The sequence below is a fragment of the Trichogramma pretiosum genome, unplaced genomic scaffold (assembly GCF_000599845.2).
Source record: "Trichogramma pretiosum strain Unisexual culture from Peru unplaced genomic scaffold, Tpre_2.0 scaffold43, whole genome shotgun sequence".
NCBI lineage: Eukaryota > Metazoa > Arthropoda > Insecta > Hymenoptera > Trichogrammatidae > Trichogramma > Trichogramma pretiosum.
In genome coordinates this window covers 363187-377616 of record NW_019640864.1, presented here as the reverse complement: position 1 = coordinate 377616, position 14430 = coordinate 363187, and the positions used below count along the sequence as shown (strand labels likewise).

The following is a 14430-nucleotide window of genomic DNA, read 5'->3' as shown; positions in this document are numbered from 1 at the left end:
CAATCGAGACCGGTGACAGTCATTTCAAATTGGATAGGTCAATGGTATTGCGCATGGTTAACATACTATCGATGTACGCGATATTTGTTTTTAAAACAAAAAAGAAAACAAAATGAAAAGCAAATAAAAGATAAGCTTATCCTTATATCCGAAAAAATATTATGCAACTTTTATCAAAAAATGTCAATTCCCGTCAAGCTGAAGAGCTATGCTGTATCATTTCTACAATAAAATGTTCAAGTTTCTCGCGATCGTCAAAAAAGATCATTTGCACAAAGGAAAAGTTCATCAAATAGCCGGTCCGAAGAAGCACAGGCCAAGCAGGCGCACGCGGCCAAGCGAAATGAAAATGGGGGAGGTGAAGTAGCGGTACGGCAAGAAGCACAGCCTTGCGGTTGGAATACCGCAACAATATGGCCGAACTGGAAGCACCACCGTGCCAAAATGGCTAGAATCGCCGTTTCAACGCACCGTACTCGGTTATGATCATCGTGTAGTACGTATCGTTGAGCGAAAACCAGTTTTTTCAAAATAGCCAGATCGATGAAGTTGATTTTGAACAGAAAATATGAATTCGCGTACGCGATGTGCGTCGTGGCACCATGTTCGATCTAGGGGGAAACGCCCGTATCTGGTAACAAGCATTGGAACACTTTATAGAACTTCACGAAAACAACCACTGCTACTAACTTGCGCATTCTTAAAAATAAACACAACTAATACATAAAAAAACAAAACTACAAATCTACGTAATTTCTTTTGAGAAATAATGATGAGGATTAATAGACTCACCTAAAGTAATTAATTAACTTTCAGTCTATGAGTAAAACGGAAACAATGAGCGTGCGGTGCTGATCACAGTGGAAATTCTGAATTATTTATTTATTATACGTATGCCGAAAATACGAAATTATAATCTTAAAATCAAGCCGGCCGTAAATGACGCGCGCGGCCTCGCGCTACTCTCGATCTGCACTCGACGCCGAGCGGACACACAATGGCGGCTAACGCGGCGACGAGCTCGAACTCTGTTCATGCCGAGTACGCGGCCTGTACGAGAAGCAAGTTGGCGCGCGAGGAGAGGGGAGAGAGTATACTACCATTCGCAGTACGACGTTTGCATGTGTGCGTGTGTGAGCGCGCTCGCGCCGGCGCGAATATAAGCGAGACTTCATGCATGTATGTATGTATGTATGTAGAGCCGAGTTGCTGTAAAGAAAGCCTAGCAGCGACGGCAGCGTAAAAAAAAATTAAGCAGAAAAGGAGAACGTCGGTCGATGGGGGGAAACTGCCGGGAAAATGGAGGGTCTCTCGCGCGGCAGGCTCACCGCCGCTTTGCCGTTGTATAGCTCGTGCTTTATGGATAGAGAAAGGATTAAAACGATATTTGGGCGGGCGAGCCAAAAGCTTCTTCAACCGTCTTCGCTCGCAATTATTATTATGCCGAGACTCAATGACACGAGCTAGGACGAGCGGAGAACGTATTTCACGAAAATTCTTCACCTCGAAAAAAAAAAACAATGGGGCTCGGGGATTCGAATTCCATCTGTGAAAAATAACGATCGTCGTCCTATTATAATGGTTTCGAGCGCGTTTGTACACGAAAGGAGCCTCGTTCGTCTCGAACTCTCTTTGTTCTAATCGTGCGCCTCAGCGCTGTCGAGAACTAAACGAAACGAAACGTAAAAGCATGGAAGAAATTTTATCTTGCGCTCCGCACGTGCTGACGATATATTTATAGGTTCAAAATTCGATTTCCTTGCTCGGCAGCATAGTGCAACTGTCAAATGTGTTCCGCACGTTTTATACTGGCGGCACATCAATAAACGCACACAGACGTGTGCATCGGCACAATACTACACAAGATATAGATATCCACGGAAGCACGGGTTACATAATACCAAAACATTGCCGTATATCGCGTATATATAGTATTTCGCACATATATATAGGAATAATAATGAAACATAAACGTCAACACACGCGGTCGGGTGTACGTGCTTCTCTCTCGCTACTCGGCTTGCGAGGTTATCGATCATGCGCGCCCGACGTGCTTTCAATCAATATATAAAATTCGACTTTCCGATACAGAAAAACAACGACTCCCGTGTCCTCATCCAAAGGCAAAGTCGCTTCGGCGCAGCAGCACGCCATAGAGGCACACGGACACAAGTACACATCCCGCCGGGACTGGCTCGATGCGTGCGAAAGAGGAAAAAATCAATCGTGACCGCCGAGGTCTCGTGCCTCTGCCTGCCGCATGATGATGATGCTGCTGATGCTGAACATGGCTGCCGCTCGTGGGGCCGATCATGCCTTTGGTGCGCGGTGCGTTATGTTACAAGGCATAAAGAGTAGCTATATATATATATTTTCAGAGGAGCAACATGGCGCTGGGGCAACTGCCGCCGCAGCCGCGATAAGTAAGAGTACCGTTGAGTCGTCGAGAAGCCGAGGTTATAAAACACCGGTGGTCGCGTGCACACACTTTATCGCGAACTCGAAAGATCTCGCTCGTGCACGATAGAGAATTCCGCACGTCCGAGGTTGTGAGAAAGAGAGAAAAATGAGGAAAGTCGCAAAACATTGACTCACCTTGGCACGAACTTCAGCGTAGCTAGAGTATCACAGCGAGATCAGGACACCTGCCCCGGATCTCTTCCAGTAACGTTTAAATATATATAAAAGATTTATAGATATAATATATCTAAAACAAAAACGAGCTTTGAGCCAGTTGGTAGAAAGTTAAGCGAAGCTCCTCTCCTTGGTCGCTGCTGAACACCGTGCTTATGATGAACTGTGTGCGCACCGCTGGTCAGTGTGGAAGTGATGCGCGACGTTTATGGCTGGCTGAGGCCTGAGTCGACGACGATGGGCGCCGCTGGTGCTGCTCACTGCTGCTGAGATGTTGAGGCGCTGGCTTAGCGTAGCTTATAGCTATACGTACATTATGTATAAAGCTGCGCGCGACGAGCCGAAAACCAGGCGATGTATGCCAGACGCCAGATGCGCGTCCAGATGCGCACACGTATTATATATATTGCTACTAGTTCATTCGCTGAACTTCCCGATACTTGGGCTGCTTGCCTGCGAGCCTTGTGCATGTACAGCGCTGCCAAGTGCCAACGGAAACTCGCTTGGGCGCGCAAGCTTCGAATCACGTTCTCTCTCTCTTTCTCTATCTCCGTCTCTCTTTCCTGCTGGGCCGTCTCGTTCGGAAAAAACGTGCGGCCTATTTTCTCTCTGTACGGCCGTTTCCTATTGTACAGCTTTCGCTGGCACGAGGATTTTTGGCTCGATTGTGCTGCTCTTCTTTACCGTCTCGATTCGAATTTTCTCAAGTGTCATTTGTCGTCCTCTCTCTCCGTGCGCGCGCATTATATCGACTTTATATGTATACCTATATATGTGTAATACAGGTACGGAGCGGAGAGAGACGGAGAAAGAGAGAGCTTACTCCGAAAAGTCGTAGGTAAGCGTTCAGGGCCGTATTCGCCAATTCGCAGCAACAGCAGCCTGTCTGAGACCTACATTTGTGCCCGCGGCGGAGCTCTCGTCCATTGACGTAACGGGCTTTTCACGCGAGCGAATCGCGCGCGCGCTAAGTACGGCTTTTTTTCGAGATTCTTCAGAGCATACTAATACGTACTACATAGAAACGCGTCACCTTACACGTTCGCTGATTCATGCTGCGGCAGTGAGCTTCGATTTCGTTTATAACGCTTATTACTCGGATAGAGAGGCTTTCGTATGTAATAATTTTTTTCGGCGTCGATGGAATCGGAATATTGTAAAAAGCGCTGCGATGTAAGCTGCGTTCATTTTTCGACACTCGCAACTTCGCTCCTTCCTTCTTTCTTTCTCTCATTCGAAGCAAAAGAAAAGAATGAAAAGATGGCGTGAAAGAGGGGCCACTCTTTTTCTCTATAGGCATACGGTTAAGGGCTTAGGGCATGCTTATTTATTTGATACGGCTCTGCGCTCTACTACGACTACTACCATGCTATATGGTTATACACAAGTCGCTTCGCTGCTGCAGGGCCATCGATCTGATGGACTGGCTGGATGACTGTATGGTATATATACGAGCTCTACTATACATGCGCTGCATAACTTGCATGCAAAGACGCGGAGGAAACTTGAGCTGATGTTGCTGGTGTGCTGGCCCATACGGCTCGAGATATAAGCGAGACGAGCCATCGCGCGCGGGGCCTTTCTCTTTTTTATAATATTAAATGAAATACGACGTGCTTCTACGCTCGTCGTCGTCGCTGCTCGACCAGCAGGAAAATATTTCGGAGTTATTTTTTTCCTCCTTCATCGCGTGTATTTACTTATACTTACATAAAGTATAAACTGCTTATATCCGCTGCGATGCGTTATAACTCGTATTACATTATCGTATGCAGTGCGTAGCAAGCTGAAAAGCTCCCTACTCCGCAAAGCCTGCATGCTAGGGGTTAGCAAAAACCGCCAGTTTGTACTGCAGAAGCAGCAGTGCCCGAGCGAATTTTCGGAGCAATATAATCATCATAATATTAAGCGAGGACCGCGCCATACAAAGACGGGCGCGCTCGATGACTTGGATGAAAGTTATGTCGAGCTTCAAGTTGGGTCGTCGAGTACGCACTGCACGACAAGTTGGAGAAAAAGTGCTTCGCCATGCCCCGCGCGCACAGCTCTCGCATAGCAGGCGCATGATTTCCCATGATGTCGGGGCTCTCTTGATGATTCTAATTTCTATGTAGCCTCTATGCGCCACCGTAGCTCCTTTCACCTCGCTCGTAGCACGTACTGAATAGCCAGTGGTTGTATATATGCTACATATCGTAGCTTGACTACTACTTACGCATTTCCATGGTTGTATATGCGACTGTATACGTACGTATACGTTTACGATACGTATATACGTCGTTTACTCCGCTGCGGCAGCACTCGGCAGCAGCAGCATAAGTAAGCTAACGCAGCAGCCAACACGTGGGAGTAGTTGGACGTAAATAATAAACGTATAATCGCTGCGTTATAGGCGCTCATATATGTACGTCTTCTATTCACCGTTGGAAAGCGTACATGTACCTAGCTTATAGCTACACATAGAAAGCTTGAACGTAAACCCAAAGAGCCTAGGCATAATCTATCTGAAGCTATCTATCTCTCACAACTGTGAATTGGAAAAGCAGCTTCCCGCAAGTTCCACGTATTCGATGTACACATAAGCTGAACATATGCCGCCGCCTCGCGCGACTTGTTGTTTCATCTGGATGAAACGTGTTCTAATTTCGAAGTTTTGGATACACGGCCGGCGCCTTTACGTGGCTCGCTTGCAACTTACCTCGCGATGTATTGTAACGTACCATGTTGCCATGTAGAAAATTCTGGAGAGAAATGGCGCGCTATGCAGCTGTTTCCCGAATATTATGCGCGCGTACGTATGGTGCAGCTGCAGTGTGCAAAAGTTAATACTTGTCGAATGAAATGAAATCGCACCTACGCTGCATCTTCATTGTTCGCAGCTCGCGGACTTTTATACAATTGTTCATCGTGGTATATAACACGAACAAACGAACGGCTGCGGGCAGCTGAAACTTATCGTATTTTTTTCATACACAGCGTGTATACCTAAACATTGAGTTACGGTGTTGAATTATAATCGCGAAAATGAGCGGGACTTTCACGCGGCTAGCTGCGTGGTATTTCGCCAAGACTGCACACACGAGCTGTACATGAATGCGGGATGCCTGTGTAGTATTTGCGCTTGCTTGTGCTTATACTTATGTATTGCTTGCGTCAACGAGACCTGCTCCGCGTGCAGCGCATTATGTAGCATATTCGCGTCGTTTTATCCTGCCACGGCGACTCTCCGCGTCAAGCTGCACTGCACGATTTGCATCCGAGTACGAGAGAAGGAGGCTGCGGTTGGCTTGCAGCTTGAAAACGGAATATGCTACGATGTTAAATTAAAGCTTCGTGAATCAAAGGGCACGAATGAAGGACTTTTCAGCTTCCTTTCTAATTTATTTCGAGCGATGTACAGATTAGAGAAACAAAATAATTATTCCATTGAAGCTTTGACTATCAATTTGTTCAAACTAATAAGAAACTTTTTTCTTCGTTTGGCGTTAATTTATATTTTCGACGCAAGCGAATGTGTTTTCTTAATTCGAGACTCGAAAGTATAGTCGCGACAATCACCTTACATTCAAGAACTATTCAGAGAGAATGACTGAATTCTTGAATCTTAATAAGGTACTAAAATTTTAAGCTTAGCTATGACCAAAGACTTGAAAATGAAGATGAAGAAAAATTATAAATTTAACAATCTTAGAGAATTTAATTATTCTACTCAAATTCCTGAACTTACAGATCATTTTCACATTTACATTTTATAAAGATACTGATTAAAATATTGAAATAAACAGATTTTATAACTTTCAGTTGACAAGGCACATAAATCATAACGCAAAATATTTACATAGTAATAACATATCTCAATTGTATTAAGGAGATAATTTACTATTCACCATCTGCACATGTAGTATTATAACAAGAATACGGTATCCAAAATGTTTATACAATCTCCTAAAACAAATATAAACATCAGATGTTCAAAATCATTGACTGTGAGTCATTTGAGTATATTTAGTGAGCAATAAAATGTGCAAATTCTAATAAAGAATTAAAGAACAAACTGAGAAATATTGATGAACATTAAAAAATATGGGACAAATACTTTAACATAAATCATTTTCAAATGAACGATTTGTGTGCTTCAAAACTTCGAATTTCTTCAAAACTTAATGTGATGTTTATAAACAATCTTGTTATAAATAACATTGTTGTCTATAAAAATATGAAAAACCAAGTGCTGAGTCAAACAGTAAGGTAGAATATTTTGGTTCTATAAAATTTTCTTCCCCATCTTAGAAATCTAAAATAAATATACGATTAATTGAAACCTAAGTGGATGAACAGTGCATACAAAGCAGTTGTGTAAACAAATGATTAACATACCTAACTCACAGGTATATCATAAAATTAGAAACACATGTAATGGAAGAGTGATGGTCATTAGCTAAATTTTTTTGATTTTTATTTCATTTGATTTAATTAACAACAAATTCTCAAAAATATTCATATGATGATTTGCAACAAAAAGTATGCATTTTCATGAAATTAAATATGAAAAATAAAATGATGATGTGAATAAAAATATAAATTCATAAAATTCATAAAATAGATTTTCATGGTCTTTCTAACTTGAAACATCAAAAAGTATTCTGGATTTCATGTTGATAGAACAGCTACGAAGATTTGAAGGCAAGAAAATAAATTGATCGTATTTAAATTAATAACATAGTAATATGTTAACTATTAAAGTTACATAAACAGCATTGACTCAGGTTATAAATATATCTTATAATTGTGTATATTAGTAGTGTGAGTACCTAAAAAGCAAACATTTAATCTTGGGACTTGAATAAAAACAAAATTTTTAGATGCACGATGAAAAAATGAATTACACTCATATTTCATCATTTTTACTTTGAAGTTTTAAAAATTTCAATTCCTTTATACACATGTGATGCATGTAAATTAATTTTTGTTTATAAGTCAAAATATTGATTAATGAATAATCATTTGAATTTTGAGTTTGATCAGAAAACAAAAAACATGAGACTAAATAAAGATTCAATCGGTTAGGTAATTCCAAATTTCCTCATAATGAAAATTAATGTCTTAATTACTTGGACATGATAAGAATTAAACAATTACTGATCAACTGGTTCATCATTTTAATTGTTTTTCTATCAAAATTATAACTTCATGTATGATACAATATGTAGCATTGTACACCTAGATATCAGGATTACTGTAAAAATTTTTCCTCGAGGAAATATCTGTCCACGTCATTGGGAAAAATTCATAAGTAAATCTGTGATTTATGTGTTTAAATTCGATGTAAAATCATCGTTTTGCCATCCGAAATAGCAAACATGTAAACAGGTGTGTGAAAAGAACGCACAATCGTCTGCTATAATCGACAGTTGTTTTGCGGCAAGTGCACGACGCAGAGATTTATGAGCAAAAAAGTGTAATGGCATACGCATAGCACGACTGCTAACGAAGACTAGTACAGCTCCCATTCGAGTCTTATACCAGCGGATGTCTCAAAGAAATCCAATACATCCTATCGTCGGGATACTATCGACGCATCGAAACGTACGTGCGGGTAACTGGGACCGGTGATAGCTACATTACCGACCGCTAGGTATTCGAAATATTCTCAACCGTCAGTCGTGCGCTCGAGCTTGCAGTGTCCGCTCCAGAGTCGCAGGTCACTCGATTCAGCATGTTCGAAACGAGCTTTTCGAAATATCGAGGAAGGAAAAACGAGAAAACGTTCGTAGAAGGGGGAGGTCTAGATCCTAATACAATGAGGCGCACTACAGCAGCAGTAGCAGCAGCTACACTGGATACTGTTATATGGATCGTCCGACAAGTGCCCGGGAAAAAGGACTCCAAGGACGCGGAAGGATAAAGCTGCCATAAGGTATATACTATATATGCGTTGGGCAACATTCCGAGAGACGAGCACAGGATAAAAAAAACGCGTCGTGCGCTCGCGGGAGCGATACGTTTTTGCTCTTTGAAGTTTGTAATACGATGTCGCACTGTACAACATCCACTACGGCGAGAGTGAGTCCAACGATATCTAATATCTCAGATATTATATACTTACTAAAATGCACTCTCTTATCCGCCGTCAATCCGCGTCGTTGTCGTCGGGCTGATAATGGAGAGATTACGTAAAGTCAATTTTTGTTTCTCTCTCGTTCGCGTCATATAATGCGCGCACTGCACTATCCGCACGCACATTATAGAGGAAGAGAGAAGCGAGCGACATTGTGTGTACATAAGTATCCCCGCGAAAGAGTCGATAAACGTACTTACACTATTCTCCGTGACCTTGTTTTCAGCTGCGATCGTCGTCGTCGTCGTCGTCGTCGTCTTTGCACGTCGAGCGAGAGCTGCTGCTCGCGGAGCGGGTATTTTCCGAAGCGGTACGTGCAGTGCCGTTCTTTGCACATTGTTTGTATTTATAGCTATAGGTATAAAGTTTTAAGGCGCGCGCGGCGTATAGATCGAGAAGCTGAAATCGCAAGTTTTTCGCGCGCCAACGGCTCGGCAACAGCAGTCCGGTAGTAATGGTACACATAAGTGGAGACCGTTATACTCTTCGATTATCGCCTTTATTATTGAAATATTTTTCGTGCCGACTCTTTTGTAGCGAGATCGTCCGAGAGACTCGGTAATGATGGGATCCTGGGCCGTCGATCTTCTTTCCCTCCTCCCCCGCTCAAGAACTTTCGGTTCGTCCTATCGAGCGCTCGGGTGCCGCACGGGAACGAGAAATGGAGCATAGTGCAGAGAAGATAGTGCACAAAAAAGGAGCTGCGCTCGCAGGGAGAGAAAAGTAAGTATAAGCAGGACACGATTGCTATATACCAAGGCGCCCGCGAACGAGTGTACGTCTGTATGGGTATATATAAAGACAGAGAGCTGCTGCTGCTGCCTGGCGAGCTTATAGCGTATAAATGTGTATGTGTGTATAACGGCACATCGCCTTTTGTAGGTCAGAAACACACAGACGAGCGAGAGACTTTGAGATGCGAATATATATACGTAGAGAGAAGGAGGAGAACGTCTCGGAGCAGAGCTCGCCTTTCGCTGTGCGATATATGTAAGGCGGCATGGACTTGTGTGCAGCGCGACTTGCACGTTACACAGTACTATATCTATGGAGCACCAAGGCAGAGAGCTGCATGTGTGCGAGGAGAACTGCTGCTGTGGAAGCAACTGTATATAGAGGTAGTAGAGAGAGAGATGCATGTGTACTCGTGTACGTAGCTCCGCGGGTAGGGGTAACTTTTTCGCGCTACAAGCATAGAGAGTACACGGAGCAGCAGTACACACAGACGCACGAGCGAGCTCTCGGTGCAGAAAAGCCGTATACATAGTATAGCACGGGCAAAAGGTGGTGGTGTTCTCTCTCGCGCGCGGTAGTGGGGAAGTCGCTCGCGCGCAGGAGCAACGGGCGCGCGCCAGCCGAGAGCCAGAGCCGCCGCGCCAACTTTCTGCTGGCTGCAGAAACGTCGACGAAAGAGAGAAGAAATAAGGAGGAGAGAGAATATCGGGGGCCACAACAAAATCGCTTAATCGTCTTCGCGACACCGTGCGAGCTTGACGCGCGCGCGCGCTTGCCCACTACACTATACACTGCTGCAGTCGTCTGCAGTTTGTTGCATATTTCACTCCCCCCGTGTCAGTCGTCTGTTTACCTTCTCTCGTACGTCGTCGTCGTGTGTCAGTTCCGAATTGTCATTGTCGTACGTTTTCTTGTTTGTGCTGTGCATGGATATATTTCATTGATAAAGAAAAAAACGACAACACGGCTGCTTCAGTTCGTTCGTCGTTGGCACGCGAAGAAGACGACGAAAAAAAGACGTCGACCACGATGTGATGCTCTCATGACGCTTTTCATGTTTTCTTCGTTCGAGCCGCTGCTGCGATAGTAGCTTCTCTCGCGATCGAGTGTCCGCGTGTGCACGTCTCTATGTGAGTGTGTGTGTCTGTGTGTGCGTGTGCGTTCATTCACAAGTGTCAAAACAACCACTCAGTGAGTTCGTGTGATTTCTGCCTTTGACTCGCAACACGGCGTTTCCTCAAATCTATGACTTTTATCCCGCAATTGCATCCCGCGAGTTACCTTATCAGTGCAGTTTTTTGTTGCTCTTTCGACGTCACTTTTTCATGTTTTTGTGTTGACAAGTGTCGAGGATATATATAAATATACGATATACATATTATTAAAAATATATTCAAAGAAATAAACGTGCGCGCAGAACGAGAAGGAGAGATACACGAAGAGGGGCAATGAGAGAGACGTCGCGGCGTCCGAGGTGAGTTATCGCGCGATTCCTCGTTCTTTTTTTTCCGTTTTTTTTTCTGTATTTTTTCTTGAAATTTTTTGTCTTTTCCGAAATGCAACGAGCACACGCGCACGGCTACATTCAAAAGTTTAAAAATAAACTCTCGAGGATTACTTCCGATTATCGCGACTGATAAGCGCTCGCGCTTTATTTTCTCTTCTTTTTTTTGTGTCGTTCTGCACATCGTCAAAGAAAAAGAGCGAGCGATTCTTGTGTGTATGCGCTATGTTACACGTTACAAGATTTACATACTGACTCGCACGCGCGCGCGTGTACGCAATATATACATATAACAACGCGATCAGCTGAGTCAATTGCATCTCGGAAAAATCGCATGCGGATCTCTTCGCAGCTCTCTGCTCTGCCTGCTACACATTGCGTCTGATGTGTGATGTTGATGTTATTTTTCCGCAGGAGATCGTCGTCGTCGTCGTCCACGATGTTGCCGCGCGACGAAGCTGAGTCAACGATAACTAATCTACCTGTGTATAAGTCGTCGATGTCGTATTAAAAAAAAAAAAAGAAGCGAAGAAAAAGTAAGCAAGAGAAGCAGAGGCGAGGGAAAACGGTAATCAGCGGAGAATCGATCCGTGGCTATTGTAATCGAAGCGAGGAGAGAAGAAGAAAAAGAAGAAGAAGAAGAACACGACTAGTTGTAGCGACAGCGGCGTCAACATGGTCAGGTAAGCGATCTCTCCTTAGCGTATCATCGTGTATAAATATACTTTCTGTCTAATTTTAATTAGGGGCCCCGGTGAGCCGCTAATTGATCAATTAAAGGCCCAACCGAGGCATCGTCGCGAAAGGATATATAATAATAAACGCGTACGCAACGGTTCAGCCTCTTTTTAAGGCTTTTTACCGCGTAATAATACCGCTGTTTTAACCGATTCGCTGCGTTGATGCGCGCGAGATGCCCCTTTCCCCCCACCCCCGCCCTGCTCCCGTAGTAGCGCGCGTTAAACCGCGACAAACTCCGAGAGCTGCATGAGCATAGTGTATATAATAGAGGCAGAGCAGCACATGGTGATAATAACTATCGCCACGTGCATCGTCGGTATATATATACGCGTATATAAGCGCGCAGAAAACCTCTACTATACAAAACAGAGAAAGAGAGAGAGAGAGAGAGAAAATGAACGAGAGAAAGAGATAAGCGAGGTCTTTTTATTCTTTTCTTTTTTTGCTTTGTAAGCGCGAGTGGAGTTGCTTCTGCTGCTGCTTTTGCTGCTGTTTGCTATATATAAACACGCGCGCTCGTTTACATCTCTCTCTTGGAACGTAAATAAAAGTAAATCCTTATCGCTGCTTAATAAGCCGCACTTGACACTTCGGAGGCTAATCGCGTTGCCGAGCCGCCGCCACCACCGCGAGCAACAAGTTACGCTCCAACGGATTTCTCCGTCTCTCTCTCTCTCTCTCTCTTTCGTAACGCTCGCACACCTCCAACGTTGTGCGCAGCGACAGCTTACGGCCAGGAATTCGCCGAAATAGTCCCGAATTTCATTGAATGATTACGGACGAACTTTTGGAAAAAACTTGAGCTTTTTAGCTTTAATGCAGCTTAAAATATCCGGAGTAGAGAGCTTCGCTCATGTGCAGAGGTGTGCGTTTGCGTCACGCACTCCTGACGTCAGTTTTCGCCTCCTCTCCAGCCACCTCTTGCGAATAGCAACGTGCACCTGACGTTTACTGAAAAAAAAGCTCAGACAGAAGGAGAGCTTTCAATCAAATTCGTTGATTTTCGATGAATTATTCGTTGATTTTCGATGAATTAGCTTAGATAGTAGGAGGAGGATCAGAGAATCAAAGGGTCGTCATCGTCGCACCGTTCTAAGCTTTAACAGGCCAATTAAGGAAACTCGGAAGTAGTCGGAGAGAGAGAGAAAGACAGAGAGAGAAATGCTAATGAGGCGTTAGCATATATACACAAGCCGCACATCGGCGGGGATCTCTCCCTACTCGAATCGCTTTAGTACTTTTAAAATACCCGCGTGCTTGTACACATACAGATGCCGGCGTTTAACAGGTTGTTCCGATTCGCTCTGCTAAGAGAGAAATGGGTTGTGTTTATATATATATACGAGGGATTATATATGCTGCGAAGCATATTAGCGTATTGTAATTGCGAATGCGAGCTGCAAACTGCACCGCACACAATCAACGCACGCCAGAGATAAGGGGCACTTGAAATTTTTATGAGAAAGTAAAATTTTCGGGACGATCGTGGAGCAGCGACATTAACCCAGTGACGTCGTTGCCGACGGGCCAAATTAAAATAACGATGGCAACCGAATATAAAAGAGAATAAAAAAGAGAGAGAGAGAAAAAGGAATAAAAGAGAAGTTGGAAGCTCGATCGGCAAAAGCTACCATGGCGGAACCGGCAAGTAGGCCACGACCGGAAACCTGCTTCTCTCTCAAAGCGAAACGCGCGTGTGTGCATGCGCAAGGTTTCGACTTACGAATAATATAATATCAAGAACCTCGTGCCCAGCTTTTTCTCTCTCTCGCTCACTCTTTGACTCGGTATAAACAAATTTTTTAAGCGTACTCAACTTTTAGGAGTCGTTAGCGAAGCGCTTTATTACGTTCTCGTTTGACTTCATCGTGTACCTGATAGATCTGCGTACTGCGTACACGCGTATTATGAGCACGTAGCCGAAATAAAAACGAATTATTACGACTTTTTCCCCCTCTCTCTTTACCTCCGAATTAATAATAATGTTATCTCTCGTGCGGGGCGACGTGCTCCGTTAACAGTGAAAACAGCCTCTGGGCTAACTGTATTCTCTCTCGTGTTTTTAATTCCTTTTTTTTATTTCTATTGTTAAACCGAGAGAGAGAGAGAGAATTTTGCGCAGAAAGAAAAGTGTATTGTGCGCGCGTGCATTAATTTCTCAGTATAACAGGTGTTTGATTCAACACTTTTTTTGCGTTCACTCGCAAAAGTAAGAGAGAGAGAGAGAGAGACCCGTTGCTCTCGAGTACCTACACATACTCGGGACGTTTCCACTTGGGAGTGTGTGTATGTTTTTTTGACTGCTGCTCTGAGCGCGCTGAGGGCGCATCGATGTAAACAAGTACAGCGGAGCTCCTCCGACATACTTTGGTTCACCACTCCACGAAGATAATTGATATATGATTCAACACCTCTCCGGACTCATCATACGCAGATTCGATCCAAGAAAGTCCTTCTTTCCATCCATCCTTCGTGTACCACCTATGTATATCTCTGTGTACGTACGTAATATTGCAATTTCTCTTTTTTGCGCGTTCGCACGATGACGACGATGATGCCGCTGCTGCTGCCTTGCGAGCTACATATATAATGCGTGGGTTTTTTTGCTTAAACTTTTTTTTATTGTTGTTGCTGTTTGCCCGGGACATTCGGTTTCTGCTGATAAAAGAGAAATGTGCTTTATATACTACCTAGAAAG

At 43.8% G+C, this 14430-nt stretch overlaps 2 protein-coding genes across 53 annotated transcripts in view; one reads left to right on the top strand and one right to left on the bottom strand.

Annotated features, from left to right (window-relative positions):
* LOC106649543 (longitudinals lacking protein, isoforms A/B/D/L) overlaps window positions 1-1007 on the bottom strand; it is a 112718-nt gene extending 111711 nt beyond the window's left edge. For 26 of the 50 annotated variants that reach the window (XM_023457560.1, XM_023457558.1, XM_023457562.1 and 23 more), the window contains exon 1: window positions 793-1006. The gene's annotated coding sequence lies outside the window, so the exon portion shown is untranslated. Of the gene's footprint in view, window positions 1-792 lie in introns of all 50 variants that reach the window. The other 24 variants (XM_023457584.1, XM_023457588.1, XM_023457581.1 and 21 more) reach the window with 2 other exon arrangements.
* A 7467-nt stretch (window positions 1008-8474) lies between these two features.
* Window positions 8475-14430, top strand: part of LOC106649693 (broad-complex core protein isoforms 1/2/3/4/5-like) — a 41713-nt gene continuing 35757 nt past the window's right edge. The window contains exons 1-2 of one of the 3 annotated variants that reach the window (XM_014367257.2): window positions 8475-8551; window positions 11406-11674. In XM_014367257.2, coding sequence (XP_014222743.1) covers window positions 11667-11674 — 8 coding nt within the window. In that variant the 5' untranslated portion in view covers window positions 8475-8551; window positions 11406-11666. Of the gene's footprint in view, window positions 8552-9267; window positions 9476-10110; window positions 10962-11405; window positions 11675-14430 lie in introns of those variants that run through there. The other 2 variants (XM_023457515.1, XM_014367256.2) reach the window with 2 other exon arrangements.